The following is a 16,069-nucleotide window of genomic DNA, read 5'->3' as shown; positions in this document are numbered from 1 at the left end:
CAGTAGGATCTGATAATGGGCTGTCCCCAGGCTGTGTCGCGTCCTGGTTTGGGCTCGGCAGTCGGAGCTGATTGCACGCACTCGAAACTATGCTCGCAGTTCTGTGAGACATGAGCCAGCAAATGCATATTGCACGAGCTATGGTTCGAATAGATGATTTTAGGGCCTTTCCGGGCCTGTTTGCTGCTTCTGTGGCCTGGTGCTATCTTTCAAAGTCCAGCTGTCCATCCCTATATCAGCCCTAGAATAGACAGGCATATGCACTCAATGATGGAGAGACATATTCAGCTTATTTTCAGCTCCATATTTTTATTTTGGACTCCATTGGAGAAACTTTGCATCGTTCACAGTTTAAAATCATCTTCATTTATCTTGCTAGTACATGCCTGTGCTACAGTATGGTTTGATGTGGTTGCATAGAGAAAAATAAAAAATATAGGTGAGTGTTGTTGTATATATAAATAAAGAATACACTTATGTGTTTTTCTTAGTTTAAAAACAATCAGCCAATTTGTGTGTCTCTCTTGCAAGGCTGAGGTTTTGCTGTACTATACAAATGTCACTTTAGTTCATTGCTAAGTGGTTGCCAGGCAACATGAAGGCCTTATATCATTTATCTCATAACATCCCAGTTTTGTGGAAATAAATGAGATGATATTGTTGTGAAATTAAAATATGAAGCCTTTATAAAGCTACATGCTGATGGACAACCCGATGATTTTATAATGTGTGATATAGATAAGAATCTTCAGGGGCCTGAGATGTACCTGACTGTTAGTCGATCCACTGACTGATACAAGCTGTAAACTCCGTCTTCCTTTAAAGCTAAGTCACCTTTGATGTGACTGGGTGACCCTTATTTAATAAACAGAGCCAAGTTCTTGTTGACGCCTACAGTATAGGTAAGGTTAGTTTTCTTTAGCAGGCTACCAAAAAATTACCAATCCCAAAACCAAACCTGGATATATTAGAGAGAACCCATGTCTGTATGGGTTCTCTCCAGGTACTCCAACTTCCTCGTCCAATGACATGCATGGGGTTAGATCACAGCAGGTAGTGATTCTAAATTACCAGCATGTGTGAATAGTTGTCTATCTTTATGTGATAGCCCTGTAAAAGATTGGTGAAGGGAACGCTCCAACCTCCCAGGTACCCTGAATTGGATAAGCAGAGGATGGATGCGCAACACCATCCAAGGGCCGGGGGTGACCGGAGGAAGATAGGCAATGTTTTATACATTGTATCCTATGTGTGTGACATGAGGGAAATTTTACAGCACAGAATAATTTTGTGAATGAAGAGTTGTAGGTGAGACTTGCTGTTTTCATTTTAAGTACAGTATCACTAAAGTCTGTTTGGTCCCTCAGGATGACTCATCTCCAGATGACCAGATTCGACTCCAGCTGGTGTCGGTGCCAATGTACGGCATCCTGACCAGGAGCCAGTCCCAGCAGGAGCACCAGGAGCTGAGGGAGTACTCCTCCTTCACAATGGAGGACATCAATAAGCACAGGATCAGGTATGGGTAGCAACAGCTACTCGGTGGGACTAGTTAAGACGTTTAAAATCCTCCAGACAACGAGGACAGCATTTAGTAAATGTTGCAATGGTGTGTTTTTATGTGACCTGTGAAGCACTTTACCCCACCTCAAAGACACGGGTGTTTAATTACGGCTTTCTGTGAAGGTTTAAATGTTTCTTCAGAGACTTACAAAACTGTAATATCAGTATAACATCTGCACTTGAACTAAAAATGACTTTCAAAAACCCTCGGTTGTCCCCAGAAGCAGTCAGTGAAAATGCGATAAAGATTCACAAAGCTCGATGGGAGTCTACAAAAAATGTTAATATTTTTATTAACGGCTGCCTCACGGCGACAGCGTTTGAGTAACTAGGAGTAGTTATATGTAAAAGCTGAGGTCTTATCACCTTCACCTGCAGGCCTGCTCTGGTTTCATGTATTTTTATTGGGTTGAGTCAGTTTTTTTTTTAAATGTGGCACATTGAAAACAACATGGAGTGAGGTAATATCTGTTCATCTAGTATACACAAGCACACATGATAAACATAAATGAAATTAAAGAAAAACATATTTTAAAAAAAGAAAGCAAAAATGACAACAATAAAAATAATGAATAGATGCTTAGACTGGTTTTCAATAGCAGGCAGGATTCACATTCTCGAACAAGCAGTGGCTCAGAGCACCGTGCAGCTCTGAGCCACTTGGGTTCGGACTTACTTAGATGTTGAGGTGTTATGGGTTCAACCAGAAGGCAAGCATGGGGCAGACACAGGACATGCTGGGGAGAAAAAGTCTTTCTGCCAGTTGGGAACATTTTGGTGTCGCCCTGGAAGTGCTGGAGGTGGTGGCATTGGACAGTGAGGCATCTGCATCACTCGTTGGACTGCTAAGCTGGATAAGCAGTAGAAAATTGACGGGTTGGGGGTAGAAAAAATTTAAAGAAATAAAGAAAAAGCTTATACCCTTTTGGTTTTTAGGTGAGAGGAGGAGGTTTTTTAAGCCTCTAATAAAGAGGCAGCTGTAAAGGAATAGCCTGGTGTCGAGGCCACTCTGTGCAATAAAACACCGTCTCGGGTTCTTCAGTCTGCAGTCGTACTCACGATCAATTTCTCTGATTGCAGCTCGAGTCAGCAGGAATCACTTTCCCTGTCAGCTTCAAGCTGCAGAAGACGCTGTAACAGCTTGCAGATCCATTTTGCTTTCCTTTAATCCTAATGTTTCTTCTCATGAAATGAGAGCTCCACAGACATTAACCAAAACCCGGTAAGAAAACAAACGTATTAACTGGAAGTTATTCAATAGTCTTTCTCCCGTTGCGTTCAATGAATCAGCCTGTTGGCATTAGCAAAGCCAATTAACTTAGCTCTGATGGTACCTGCAAGTGGTAGTAAGGCCCCTATGAGAGGCACTAAAATGAAGCATAAATATTCACGTACTAGCTATTTCATTTCCATAACGCAGCCCCTGATTAGCTGCGGCACGGGCTGATCTCTGGGGGCGAACGTCAAACCGGCTGTATTAGTTTTGTCTCTTTGGTGCTGGCTCTTACAAACAAGAGCTGGGAATTGTTTTAAAAGAATTGAATGGGATTAGAGGAGATTACACTGGCATGGCTTTCAGTTTTATTAGTGCCCTGCAGAGATTAGCAGCTGTATCACTGTGAGAGGGCTAAAGCGAATCTGTGCCAAGTCCTCTATCAATCCACGACTTAACACATAAACAGATAATTATGTACCCATTAAAAGAGAATTATTGTATCAGACAAAATCATTATTAAACACACACTTTAAAGATTAAGAAACCTTTTTCAAGAATTTTTGTAAATGTCAGAGATTTTGATTTAAAGTCTAGCAGCATTTGCATTTGAGTGATTCTCTGAGGGAGGCTTTTCTTCTCGACTTCCTTTGATTATCATGGGAATGGAAAAATAAGACTTTTGTTTCTTTGTTTGGCTTCAGGTCTTTTTTTCCCCTTGTATTAGCTCAACTGTTCATATATATATATATATATATATATATATATATATATATATATAAGGAAGGGGGCCGGGGACTGGGGAGTGTCAGCACCACAGTCCAGGATGAGACAACGAACATCCAAGAATACATTGGGAAGATGGCCCCAACTGACCGAGTGCTCAGTGAATACCTCAGGCAGCAGAAACCCAAGAAAGAGGAGGGAGACGAGGAACCATCATGGAAGGACAGGCCCCTGCACGGTATGTACCACCGGCAGATAGAGGAGGTGGCTGATATCCAGAAATCCTACCAGTGGCTGGACAAAGCTGGACTGAAAGACAGCACAGAGGCACTAATCATGGCAGCACAAGAACAAGCTCTAAGCACAAGATCCATAGAGGCTGGGGTCTATCACACCAGGCAAGACCCCAGGTGCAGGCTGTGTAAAGATGCCCCAGAGACAATCCAGCACATAACAGCAGGGTGCAAGATGCTAGCAGGCAAGGCATACATGGAACGCCATAACCAAGTGGCCGGCATAGTGTACAGGAACATCTGTGCCGAGTATAACCTAGAAGTCCCGAGGTCAAAATGGGAGATGCCCCCAAGGGTGGTGGAGAATGACCGAGCTAAGATCCTGTGGGACTTCCAGATACAGACGGACAAAATGGTGGTGGCTAACCAACCGGACATAGTGGTGGTAGACAAACAGAAGAAGACGGCCGTAGTGATCGATGTAGCGGTTCCGAATGACAGCAATATCAGGAAGAAGGAACACGAGAAGCTGGAGAAATACCAAGGGCTCAGAGAAGAGCTCGAGAGGATGTGGAGGGTGAAGGTAACGGTGGTCCCCGTGGTAATCGGAGCACTAGGTGCGGTGACTCCCAAGCTAGGCGAGTGGCTCCAGCAGATCCCAGGAATAACATCGGAGATCTCTGTCCAGAAGAGCGCAGTCCTGGGAACAGCTAAGATACTGCGCAGGACCCTCAAGCTCCCAGGCCTCTGGTAGAGGACCCGAGCTTGAAGGATAAACCGCCCGCAGGGGCGTGCTGGGTGTTTATATATATATATATATATATATATATACATTTTTTTTTTTTTTTTTTTTTTTAAGATTTATGGTCTAATCTTAATTCCTGTCCTCATCTATGAGGTGGAGCTGTGTATTGTGACCAAATGGCTGCAGTTTCAGATACAGGTGGTGGAAATGATCTGCCTCTAAAAGGCGTCTGGGCTCAGCCTTAAGGCAGTAGGATGGGGAGATTAGTAATTCAAGAAGAGCTCAGAGTTGCAGTGCTGGTACTCCACAATGAAAGGAGCAAGTTGAATTCAGCATCTGACCAGGATGCCTCATTGAAGTCTCCTAGTTGAGGCTTGATAGGTTTGTAGCTTGAATCTATCCGCTGGAACGTTGAAGACAATATAATTACACTGCAAAGCAAGACACAAGTAGGCAAGCTTCTTCATGTTTCTCGTGCACGGGAGAGAACCGGACGGGCACCGTTCCTGCGCTTGACCCCAGTTGCTCTCGTCCGTTCTCCCGTACCACTGTTCTTTTATTGAGGTTACATGAATATGCATAAGTTCATTAACATATGACGTCTACATACACACAAAGAGTACCTTGCGTGTGTGTGTGTGTGTGTGTGTGTGTGTGTGTGTGTGTGTGGACTGCTGATCAAAGGGTCAAACATCCTTGGTCAGGAAGAGGGTAGCCTCACCCTAGATGGTTCATCCTAGATAACACGGTGAGGAAGTCCTGCAGTTCATCTAAACAAAGAGCACTTAGACTAGAACAGACGCAACTACGTTAATCCTACCATAAAACAATAAGACACGGTATGACCTCTCATGCTCCCAAAGTGCTCTCTAATACACACAAAGTTTGCAGACTATCAAGGATCAAAACCTCTACCAATCTACAACTAATTACAAAACTCTAAGCATATATAAGTAAATATTTCTAAGCATACATGACAATCAACAATACAAACCTAACAAGGCTCAGAAGAGAGATTTTGTCTCTTGGCTTGTCTGGAAACACCTCCGTGTCCTCCAGAAGAACTAGAGGCGAAGGCTTTTTGCCTCATTAGTAAACCATTAGTAAATCTGGCCATGTGTCTCTCAGCTAAAGGCTAGAGAGAAGGAAGTTGGTGCATCTGTGCAACCCAGACCTGGATAAGAAAATGGAAGGATAAATGAAGAAAATAGAAACTGTGATTAAAACGGGTTTTCCATCTGCAGGTACATCACTTCAATAGAGACGGGAAGTCAGCCAGTGACTGATATCTTCCACTTTGTTGTTTATGATGGAGACAACAATCGCCTTGACAACCAGATATGCACCATCACCATCACCTCCGCACCAAGACAGCCGCCGTTGGTCACTGTCCGCAGCAGCATCAAGGTACGCACACGCTATGTCCTGCATACAAATGTGCAAGTAAGAATCTTACACACTTAACGGAGGTGCACACAGCAGGCCAGCTGAAACAATATTTACCTTTAGTCAGAAGAACATCTTAAGTACAGCATCGAATCATATTTAATGTACCTGTTTTATATTTGAGACAAAAGAAGCGAGGGACTCCTGTCACATGATCTCCATCAGATCGCTTGAGGGTCTTTGTTTAAAAAATAGCTCTAAATTGAAAGTTGCGTTGATGTCTGCTGGATTTCCTTCATCAACATGTAGCAAATGGCATTTACGTACCATGATGTTTGAGTATTGTCCTCTGTGAGTGGGAATAACAGATACGTACTCCTCTACTTCTGCTTGCTTTGTTCTGTCCTGCTGAGCTAACTGGACATTCAAGTCCACAAACTACAGGCTCATGGATAAGGGTAAAGGTATGCACTGTCACAGTCCAGGGGCTAATACAAATGCAGCAGAATATGGCATCAGCATGCTTTTATATTTAACACATTCTCCCCTGTGTATGTGTGTGGACATCTGTCAGTCTCATTGTGTTACACTAAAGAAATGTGCACTTCCTGTCTTTCACTGCAAGATAACAATACGATAAGAGAAAGAGCTTTGCATCTGCAGGCTGTACCTGGGATATGATGTCCCTCCACAAATTCCACCCTTCATCAAGGATACGAAGTCAAATCTCGCCCCAAGAAATGTCTCGTTCTTGGATCTATTTATTTCATGGCTGTGTGGGGAGAAATTTTCTGGGTCAGCCAATACATCTCAAAGTGGGACCTCTTCTGTGGGTTCACAGCTTGTCTTGTTTCTGGGTAAATTAAAAGAATACAATAAAGGTAGAAAAGAGGAAAAGCCTCACGGAGCACTAAATAATTTATCATCTACTGTCTACTCATCCTTCAAGGGTCTTGTAAAGATTTGAATTTCCAGTTTTTGTGAGTTTTTAATCATGTTCAAATGCAGAAAGGGGATTTGTTTTTCTGGAGTTGAGATTCAGATTTTTTTTATGAGCCCACTCTGAGTTTTCTCAGAGCTTTAAATATATAATATGATTAAAATATTAAACAGACTATATTGTATTAACTATACTTTAGACTCAAGTGAGAAAACTAGGATCTCCCAATTAAATAATTTATTTTTGCTTATTATCCATGTCTAGGTCGAGGAAGGCGGTCGCGTGCAGCTGTCTACCAATGACATCACAGTGTCAGATGTGGACACGCCCCCGAAGGACCTGCTGATTTGGCTTGTCAGCCCTCCTAAATATGGTTTTATTGAGAACACCAGGACAGGTGAGAAGTGCCTGTGTGACGGTATGCAGATATTTTGGAGTGTGGTCACTGTTGCAGGAAGCTGAATTGACTTTGGCTCATGATGTGACAAACTGCAACTGTTACTCTGAATAATTTTCACATTTCAATTTGCGTCACATTCCTGTGCACACAATGCCGGGTGAATTCCCCGCGGTACCAGTGCCATCTGTCTCGGCTTGATTGTGCTGTGGATTAGAGCCGCCAGATAGCCAGGTACAGATGGGGCAATTGTTGAAGTTTCACAATGTTGAGGCTCACTCAACTACTGCTGCTCTTTCTTCTGCTCCCGAGAGGAAGCGCTTGGAAAAATGAAAAAGGTGACAAGAGTTGAAGAGGAACTGATTCCCTCTGGGGAAACTGTAACATTGCAAGTGCAGAAGCTGAAACAACATGAAATGAAATAGATATAAACACAGTAGGAAGAAAAGTCATATTGAGAATGAATAATGAAAATGGTATATCTTGCTGTAATTGTAATTTTGGTCTATATATAAAAAATAGACAGAGCGGTGATGTCAGCCACTGGATTGTGAAGCCTCGTTTTTAGTATTTTGGCTGTTACCATCTTGTTTTTGGCTTTCTTCTTTTTTCAGCCAGAAGAAATCATGCTTGTATGCAGATGTGACATTATGAGCCCACATTAGCAAGAACAGGTTGTAATCAAAGCTGGGCGTAGCTTAGAGAAAAGTGAATCTTACGCTTTCTTCTCTTTCTGATGGCCAAGGTGACTTCTCTGGTTGCAAAGGCAATTATGGATGTAAGGAAGTTGGCTGCTTTAATCAAAACTCTCAGTAAACATTTTCCTGATGAGCGTATCAGTTTATTTTATAAAATATGGTTCCGATTAGTGTCCAAAAAACATGATAAAGCAGGGTGGGACTACCTTGTGATTTAAAAGTTATTATATGATCTGACCTACACGCCTCAGTGACCCAGGCTTAGAGACAGATTGGCAACCCCCTGGCAATATCTGGTCACTAGGGAGAAATATGTATTTCCTGAGCAATCAGTCTTACTGCTTCAACCAACATGTTTCAAAAGGTACAACTTTAGTGTTGAAGGGGAATATTCTGTGTTTCTGAAGCCTTAACAAGCACATCCCCAGACTATTTGGGTCCTTTAAATAAAAGATGATCTATTGGTTTGGGACGTATTTTAAATCTTCAGCATTTAGATTATTATTTAAATTATTAAAGTTAAATTATAGCTGACACTATCAACCCTGCTCATCATGCCCACGTGCAGCACGATGGTTAGCACTGTTGCCTCACAGCAAGAAGGTCCTGAGATCAATTCCACCAGGGTCTTTCTTTGTGGAGTTTGCATGGTTTCTCCCCGGGTACTCCAGCTTCCTCCCACAGTCCAAAGACATGGAGTTAGTGGGGATAGGTTAATTGGAAACTCTAAATTACCCATGTATTTGTCTATGTGTTAGTCCTGCGACTGTCCAGGGTGTCCCAAGACAGCTGGGATAGGCTCCAGCGCCCCCCGCGACCCTGAAAAGGATAAGCGGAAGCGAATGGATGGATGGATGGAATGGACTATCAACCTTGGTTAGAGAGCTGCATTCATGTGCTGTGTGACACGGTTGCTGTTTATCTTTGACAGACTCAATGAAAGCATCTGGAGTTGCATGATCTGCACCATTCAGGATATCGACTGCATGCAAAACCTGCAGTAAATGACCTGAATACTGCAATGCATTTAGAAAACATGGATTTACTCCATGGGATACACAGAATAAGGCAGTGAGTGAAAACTCCAAATCCAAGAAGAAACCTTTGTAAAAATAAAATCTCATTAAAACCAGTAAATCGTATCATATTGTTGGTCGGATTTTAGCAGTTAAGAGCAGAAAATCATCATACTGATCTGCATATGTAAAGAAACTGTTCATTTTTAATGGGTGTGTAGCCATAGCTGTAACAATAATAAGATAATTAGGGCGATTGTGGCTCAAGAGTTGGGAGTTCGCCTTGTAATTGGAAGGTTGCCGGTTCGAGCCCCGGCTTGGACAGTCTCGGTCGTTGTGTCCTTGGGCAAGACTCTTCACCCGTTGCCTACTGGTGGTGGTCAGAGGGCCCGGTGGCGCCAGTGTCCGGCAGCCTCGCCTCTGTCAGTGCGCCCCAGGGCGGCTGTGGCTACAATGTAGCTGCCATCACGTGTGTGTGAATGGGTGGATGACTGGATGTGTAAAGTGCTTTGGGGTCCTTAGGGACTAGTAAGACGCTATACAATTACAGACCATTTACCTTTTATTTATTTACCATAATTGGCCTTCTCTATTATACATTGTCTGCAGACATAATGAAGGATAAATTTGTGGGGTCAGATATTTATAGTGTCTGCAGCTGTAGATAACCAGCTGGCACCAATCTTTTCTCTCCGTGTCCCGGCGGCCCGTCCTTGATGGCAGCTGGAGTCGTTGGTATTCAGCAGCATCAGCCAGCGGTGATGGGATTTCTGCTGTCACCGGGGCACAGGGGAGGCCAGTCAGTGTCACCGTCAGTGTGCTGGCAACAAAACCAACATGCACAGGTTTTTTTAATGTCGATATGCAGATGCACCATCGCACAAAAGACACTGACTTGCATGCTGATGTTGTGCATTTGCATGAATCCAGCAATTCAAAACATGCACATGGAAAAAACCAAAATCTCACAAACAGGCAGTGTTTATGCAGGAAATGGCTTTTCCCTTAACAAAATACATAATAGTTTGGTGATTAGCACAGAGGAAGGCACACGTACTGCAATGCAGTATAGACATTTTCCAATTTGAATTTAAATAATTACTTTAATATAAAGCTGACATGGAAGGAATACGGCCAATCTCATTTTGGCCCCTGAGGTCCTAGAGTAAGTAAACAACTCCCAGCCCATCTTTGTCACTCCCCATCTGTTTACATGCCGCTTTGTCTCCTTGTGTTAGTCTTTCTCTGTAGATGTCAGGAGAGGAAAAGAGACAAAAGTGACTCCCTTCCTGGTTCTGTTGGTGGTTTCTTCCTTTCTTTTTGCCCACCATCACCAGTTGCTGTTCGTAGCAGATTGTCTGATTGTTGGCCTTTTCTGTCTAAAATTATAGTACAGCTGGTTTGGGAATGCCTCAGTGTTCCAGCCCCAGTTGCTCCCCCTGTGTAAGACTCAGATAAGTGGCAGAAAACGGATGGATTATTCTGATTACTCACTCCCATGATTATTTAAACTCCTTAGATCAGCGGTCCCCAACCCCCGGGCCACGGACCGATACCGGGCCGAGAGAGTTGAGGCACGGGTGTGAAATTTGTGGTTTTCAGTGTTTTTATCGTCTCCTGTGTCTTATTTTGAAAGAAATATTTACCACCATAGTTACCATAGCAACCAGAGAGCATTAAGGGCAGAGAGGAGGATGTTACTCTTAATGTTGTCGGCGCATTTCAGGAGGACGCTGCTAATAAAGTTACACAATTACACAGTGAAATCGCGTTTATTATCATATTTACAAAATACATAGTTTTTGTCTTGGTCGTGTCATTTTATTTTGTTGTATTTATCTGCGACACCTTAATGGCCGGTCCGTGAAGATATTGTCTGATATTAAACCGGTCCGTGGCGCTAAAAAGCTTGGGGACCGCTGCCTTAGATACTGTAAGCAGATATTTTGAAGGCTAAAAAAAAAATTACGTTGATATAAAAGTGCTAAACCTGCAGTTCCTCTAGGTGCCACTGGAGGCTGGCTCCAAAAGTGAACCAGTCTCCACTGACTCATGTTGTGCTATCCAACTTCATAGAGGAAATAAGTCTACAGCCTGGAAAAGAGAGCAGTGTTAGCACCTATAGATGGTTTGCACTTTCTTCATGATTATATGGTTGGTAATTTTTTTCATATCTCACGCATTCAGATATCGGTAAGGTCCAAGGTAGGGCACACCTGCTTACACTTACAGGTGCGCTGGCACTGGCAGCCGCTCTGAGTTGAACTAGACCTGAACTATCTGTGGTGTTGGTGCCCATTGGGCCATTTTATCTGTGTAATACTACAATCTGCTGTGTAGTACAACCGGATACCTGTAAACGAGATAGGAACCATAAACTGCTGTGTGCATGACCCATTTTCTTATTTTCATCATCGAACAAGAGTAAATGCCCCACATCATCTGGGATGGTTCATAATCGTGCTTTTATGAGTCCAGCATTAAGAGAGAAGTAGGGATGGAATATAGTAATTCAGATCCTATTAGTGTAGAATCATCTGTAACTATAATTAATCCTAAAATAAAATTAATGAAATTTAATAAAAAAAACAATTCTGGGATTAATATTCCAGCCTGCTAACTCTCTGCATCACATTCCTGAACAACTGGATCTGTTTTCGACCCACATTCCTTTTCAGAGCCTTGTTCAGTCGGCGATGCACAGAGATGTCAGTGGCGTGATTGCAGGAGTGGTGCTGTGAATCTGAGATCAGCAGACGCCACGTGTGAGAACAGAACAACCAAAAAAAATGATTCTGGAAAAATTGTAATTCCCCGGTGGCTTCAGGTGATTTCCTGTTTTGATTACACTTCTGTGAGGGTTCCCGCTCAGATAAGAGGCTCCCGATGCTCACCGTAAAACAGGGAGATGAGGCGATGTGATGCGATTTACTGTTGGGCCTGATTTACACGCATACACTAAAGTAAATACAAGTACACACACACCAGCTATTCCCTCCAGAGCCCTGACTCAGCTCAGTGCGGAGTCATCCGTCTTCTGCAAGAAAGACACTCATACTTTCTCTCAAACTTCAGAGATTTCAAGGTTGATGTTAAGTATTCAAGGCGACTCTCCTTCAACCTGAGGACAGCCAGGTCGTGTCATCACAACCAAAGTGTGCTTTTCTGGAGAATTGTAAAGACCGTCCATGCATCTAAACTACCAGACAGTTCCGGCTGAAGTCAAATGAAAAGCCTGATGGGACGGAGAAGACAAATATTGCTGTCATTGGAGCTGTCAGAGGATATAAGTGATGGCCTGCTAACTGGTCACCTGAGAGGTTTATGAGTTCTTTGTTGCAGTATAATAAATGTTCCAGTGTAGAAATGGCTTTTTTCAGTGTGTAGCCACAACCGGACGACGCGACAAATCATCATTTTTACACTAAAAGAAAGAATTTAAGAATAAATTAGATTGCTTTAATGAATAAAATGATTTTGTGCACTTTGAATTTGAATCAGAATCAGAAAGACTTTATTTATCTCCAAGGGGCAATTAACATACAACATAGCAGCATAACGTTGAAGATAAGAACAATACGAACAGGCAATAAGAGTGAGATAATAAATACACAGTTTAAAATTACACAGTTTAAAATTAAAGTGACTGAGAGGTGAATAAATAACTGTAAGTGACTAAGAGTGAATAAAGTGTCGGTAGTATAAAAAGAGAATGAGAATACTTTATTAATCCCGAAGGAAATTTATGTTTCTGGTGCAGGAAATGGTCTTATCTGCTGGAGTTACAAAGCAGTGGCTTTGGGGACAAAGGTGGCTCTCCTGTGCTCTTTGTTTTCTAAATTGCATCTCTTCCTCTGTTCTCTCGTCAATCAGGAAGCTCTGTTGGCGGCTCACATGTCGTCACCCCTGACGTGCCTTTCTCTGTGGAGGACCTTACATCTGGCCATATCTCTTACGTCCAGGAGAGCCAGCTTAAACCTCAAACCAAGCAGGACATCTTCAGCGTCTACATCAGCGACGGGCTCAGTCAGACGGAAGCTTTCAGTGTGGAAATTGACATCCAGGTAAGGAAAAACTAAAAAGCTACTACTACTAAATCTTGTAGTACTATCATTATAAGTGACATTGATTAATGTATAATTAAGAATGTATTTCAAAATAAAGGAAGTTTGTTTTTCTTTGAAGATTTTGTTTCAACTCTCTTAATTTTTGAAGGTGTTTGTGTTAAATATACCGTTGCACTTTCCTTCATTTCTATGGCAGAAGTAACCACAATGACACAACGCCTTGGTTTGAGAAGCCCCATTTTGCCGTCTCAAGGCATTACTATTTTGTTTGTGTTATTTTTAGCCAAATGTGATGAAGAAGAGGGAGGACAGTTATCAGTTAGCTAGGTTAGCACAGAAATGGTTTTCTTTCCCAGCAAAATTCATTTCTAACCACAGACGTTGCTGCTTAAATAAATAAAAAACTAACTATATCCTTATTGCGTCCATGGGAATTAACAGGGTAAGTCATAGTCAAGTGCTGGTAATCAAATGCACTCGGTTAATTGATCATCAGCAAGTGTGAGCGCCTCTATAATGGTGGATATTTTGGGAATTTGATGGTCTGTAGGTGTGTTTAGGAGGAAAGACATCAGCTTATGAATCTAGGAAGAGTTTTAAGGCCATTCCCAAACGTTTCACAAGTAAACAATTGTCAGGAGTGGATATTCCAACAAATTCACCCATATGCTCAGAAATTACAAAAAACTGAGAGCTCAATCTTACACTACACAGTTAGTATGTTAAATGTTTAAGTTTATGACAGTGTTAAAGTTTACACTCTCAGAAAGACTGAACAAGAATGGCTTACTAGAAATGTTAGCAGGAAAAAGCATTTTCTCTCTAAAGAGACCATCCTGGCATCACGGTTCAGGTTTGCAAAGTTGCATCTGGATGAACCACAAAATCCTTTGATCAGGGGAGACCAGAGCGGAGATGTTTGACCATGGTGCACTGCACCACGAGTGAAAACCATCACAGCATATGAGCACAAAGACCTCTTACCAACTGTCAGCTCAGTGGTGGATGGACGATAACTTGGGCTCGTTTTGGACCCAGAGGACCCTGGACATTGAGTCAGCCATGAATTCATTTGTATACCAAAGTATTTTAGAGTCAAATGTCAGGTCATCTGACTGCTGACAGCTAAAGTTTGGCTTAAAATGACTCGTCTAAAATGTCAATAATTTCAAGCACGCCTTTAAAAGCTATTGAATCGTGGTATGTACTTAGTTTTTCACAGGACTGCATAATATTCTAGGTCTGAGGTAAAGTTCATGTCCTGTCTGTCAGTTTCAAACCATTGTTTTATAAGTAACACATTTTTCAGTCTTATGCCTGTAATGCTTCATTTTGGAAACTGTTGCACTTCACCCTGTACCCCCATCAGTCCAAATCACCAAGTTTAATTAGTTTCAGTTAGATAAGTCGCCCCTGTTGATGCTTTCGTTTCTTCAAAAGAAGACGATAAAAGCTTGAAAAAGACCAAAAACACTTTTTAAAAATTGAAGCTGGTGCACACCCATAAAAGTTTGAGCTGATTAAGTGGTGTCTGTGCTGATGAAAAGAGATGAAACGAGGTCTTAACAGCTCCACGCTCTATTAGTAATTTAAAAAAAAAAAAAAGAGGTCTTACTCAGCTTTTGTTTTTCTTTTTTACTGCTGTCCTTGAGCATCACAAGGCTTCCTCCAAGGAAAAACTGCTATGGCCTCAGGCTGTCCCTGTTTTTTTCTCCTTCATAAACACATAAACAAACTGAGATTCCAAATCCATCACTTAAGCCTGTTTTAGGTCTTGAGTTGGATTGATGGGGTTGTCAGTGAGCTGTTAAGTTTGTTGAGTGTGTGTATTTGAACACGTGACCTGTATATAATAAATCTTTCACGGTGTGTATTAATGTAGAGGTGGTAGTATACAACCCCTGGCAAAAAATATGAAATCCCCACACCAGGAGGACTGCTTCTGCTTTATTACTTTGTTGGCAATAACAAACCACAGATATGTCACAAAACCGTTATATTTAACACCTGAACATTGTGGCTGTGTGAAACAAACCAAACAGAACCACATTGTAATCTGCATTTATAAGACAAAAAATCTGAATATGCCAACGAGTCTGCAGTTAAGGGAAAGCCTGCAGACACACCACTTGGCTGACTGAAGGAAAACATCTCCCCAACAAGGGACCTGAAAAGATTATACATCTCTGGTGAAATATGCTGGTTATTCCTGGTCACCTGTGTCTAAATTTTTGAGCGTATACAAGCAAAATGTTTGAGTAGACCTTGGAAGATGTCAAAGCATCAGGACAGAAACCAAAAACTGGACCACATCACAAATAAAAATAAAATCAGCAGGAACAGGAGTAATCTGCCATTACTTAAAATAATTTAACAGAAATTGTTTGAGATCTGCTTTGTGAAGCTGGTGTTCTGTTGGTGAGGAACAGTGTAGTTATTCCACAAATATTAAAAGATGTCTTTATTTTATTGTCTTTCAGCAGAGTAAAGAGGACAAAGAGCCGGTGGTGTCCGTCAGCAGCATCCATATAGAGGAAAACTCTGGAGTTGTCATCACCAACTCGTCTCTCAGCGTCCACGATCAGGACACACCAGAGAACGAGATCCTCTTCACTATTATCAGAATTCCCAGCTATGGTGAGCACAGACTGCATTGGCCTGTAAAGGCTGTTCTTCAACTGCACCTTTCATTGTTAAGTCTGTCTATGAGAATTCATTTTAAAGCAGCAGATTACTTTCAGCTTACTAAAAACTATTTCTTTCTGTCTATAAGTAATAACCTGTTATTATAAACTACTTTTAGCTGCTGCTCAGTTTACTATCTGTTAATAACTTAGTGCATTTGTCTAGCAGTTAGCTAACAGTTTTCCTTTGCTAATTCATACTGCTAGTTAATAAACTTAAATTTTATTGTTTTAATTATTAGGCAATTTAACTGATAGGTCTCGATTTAGAAAATGTACACAATCTTCTTCATAGCCTTAGCTAGCTTTATTGCAATTATTTATCCATTATTTTCAGCTAAAAGCTTGATTTGATTACTCACATGTAGCTAGCTGCTAACGTAGCTAACAGCTGAAGTGAT

At 41.7% G+C, this 16,069-nt stretch overlaps 1 protein-coding gene across 4 annotated transcripts in view; it reads left to right on the top strand.

The window, feature by feature from the left end:
• The window catches only part of fras1 (Fraser extracellular matrix complex subunit 1), a 297,426-nt gene that overhangs the window by 239,451 nt on the left and 41,906 nt on the right, over positions 1–16,069 (top strand). For 3 of the 4 annotated variants that reach the window (XM_026186630.1, XM_026186633.1, XM_026186632.1), the window contains 5 exons: positions 1,368–1,519; positions 5,725–5,887; positions 7,071–7,203; positions 12,791–12,981; positions 15,465–15,621. In XM_026186630.1, coding sequence (XP_026042415.1) covers positions 1,368–1,519; positions 5,725–5,887; positions 7,071–7,203; positions 12,791–12,981; positions 15,465–15,621 — 796 coding nt within the window. The remainder of the gene's footprint in view (positions 1–1,367; positions 1,520–5,724; positions 5,888–7,070; positions 7,204–12,790; positions 12,982–15,464; positions 15,622–16,069) is intronic. The other variant, XM_026186631.1, reaches the window with a different exon arrangement.

This window comes from Astatotilapia calliptera, chromosome 12 (assembly GCF_900246225.1).
Source record: "Astatotilapia calliptera chromosome 12, fAstCal1.2, whole genome shotgun sequence".
Taxonomy (NCBI): Eukaryota; Metazoa; Chordata; class Actinopteri; order Cichliformes; family Cichlidae; genus Astatotilapia; species Astatotilapia calliptera.
The sequence above is the reverse complement of the archived record's forward strand: the minus strand, read 5'-3'. Positions and strand labels throughout refer to the sequence as shown.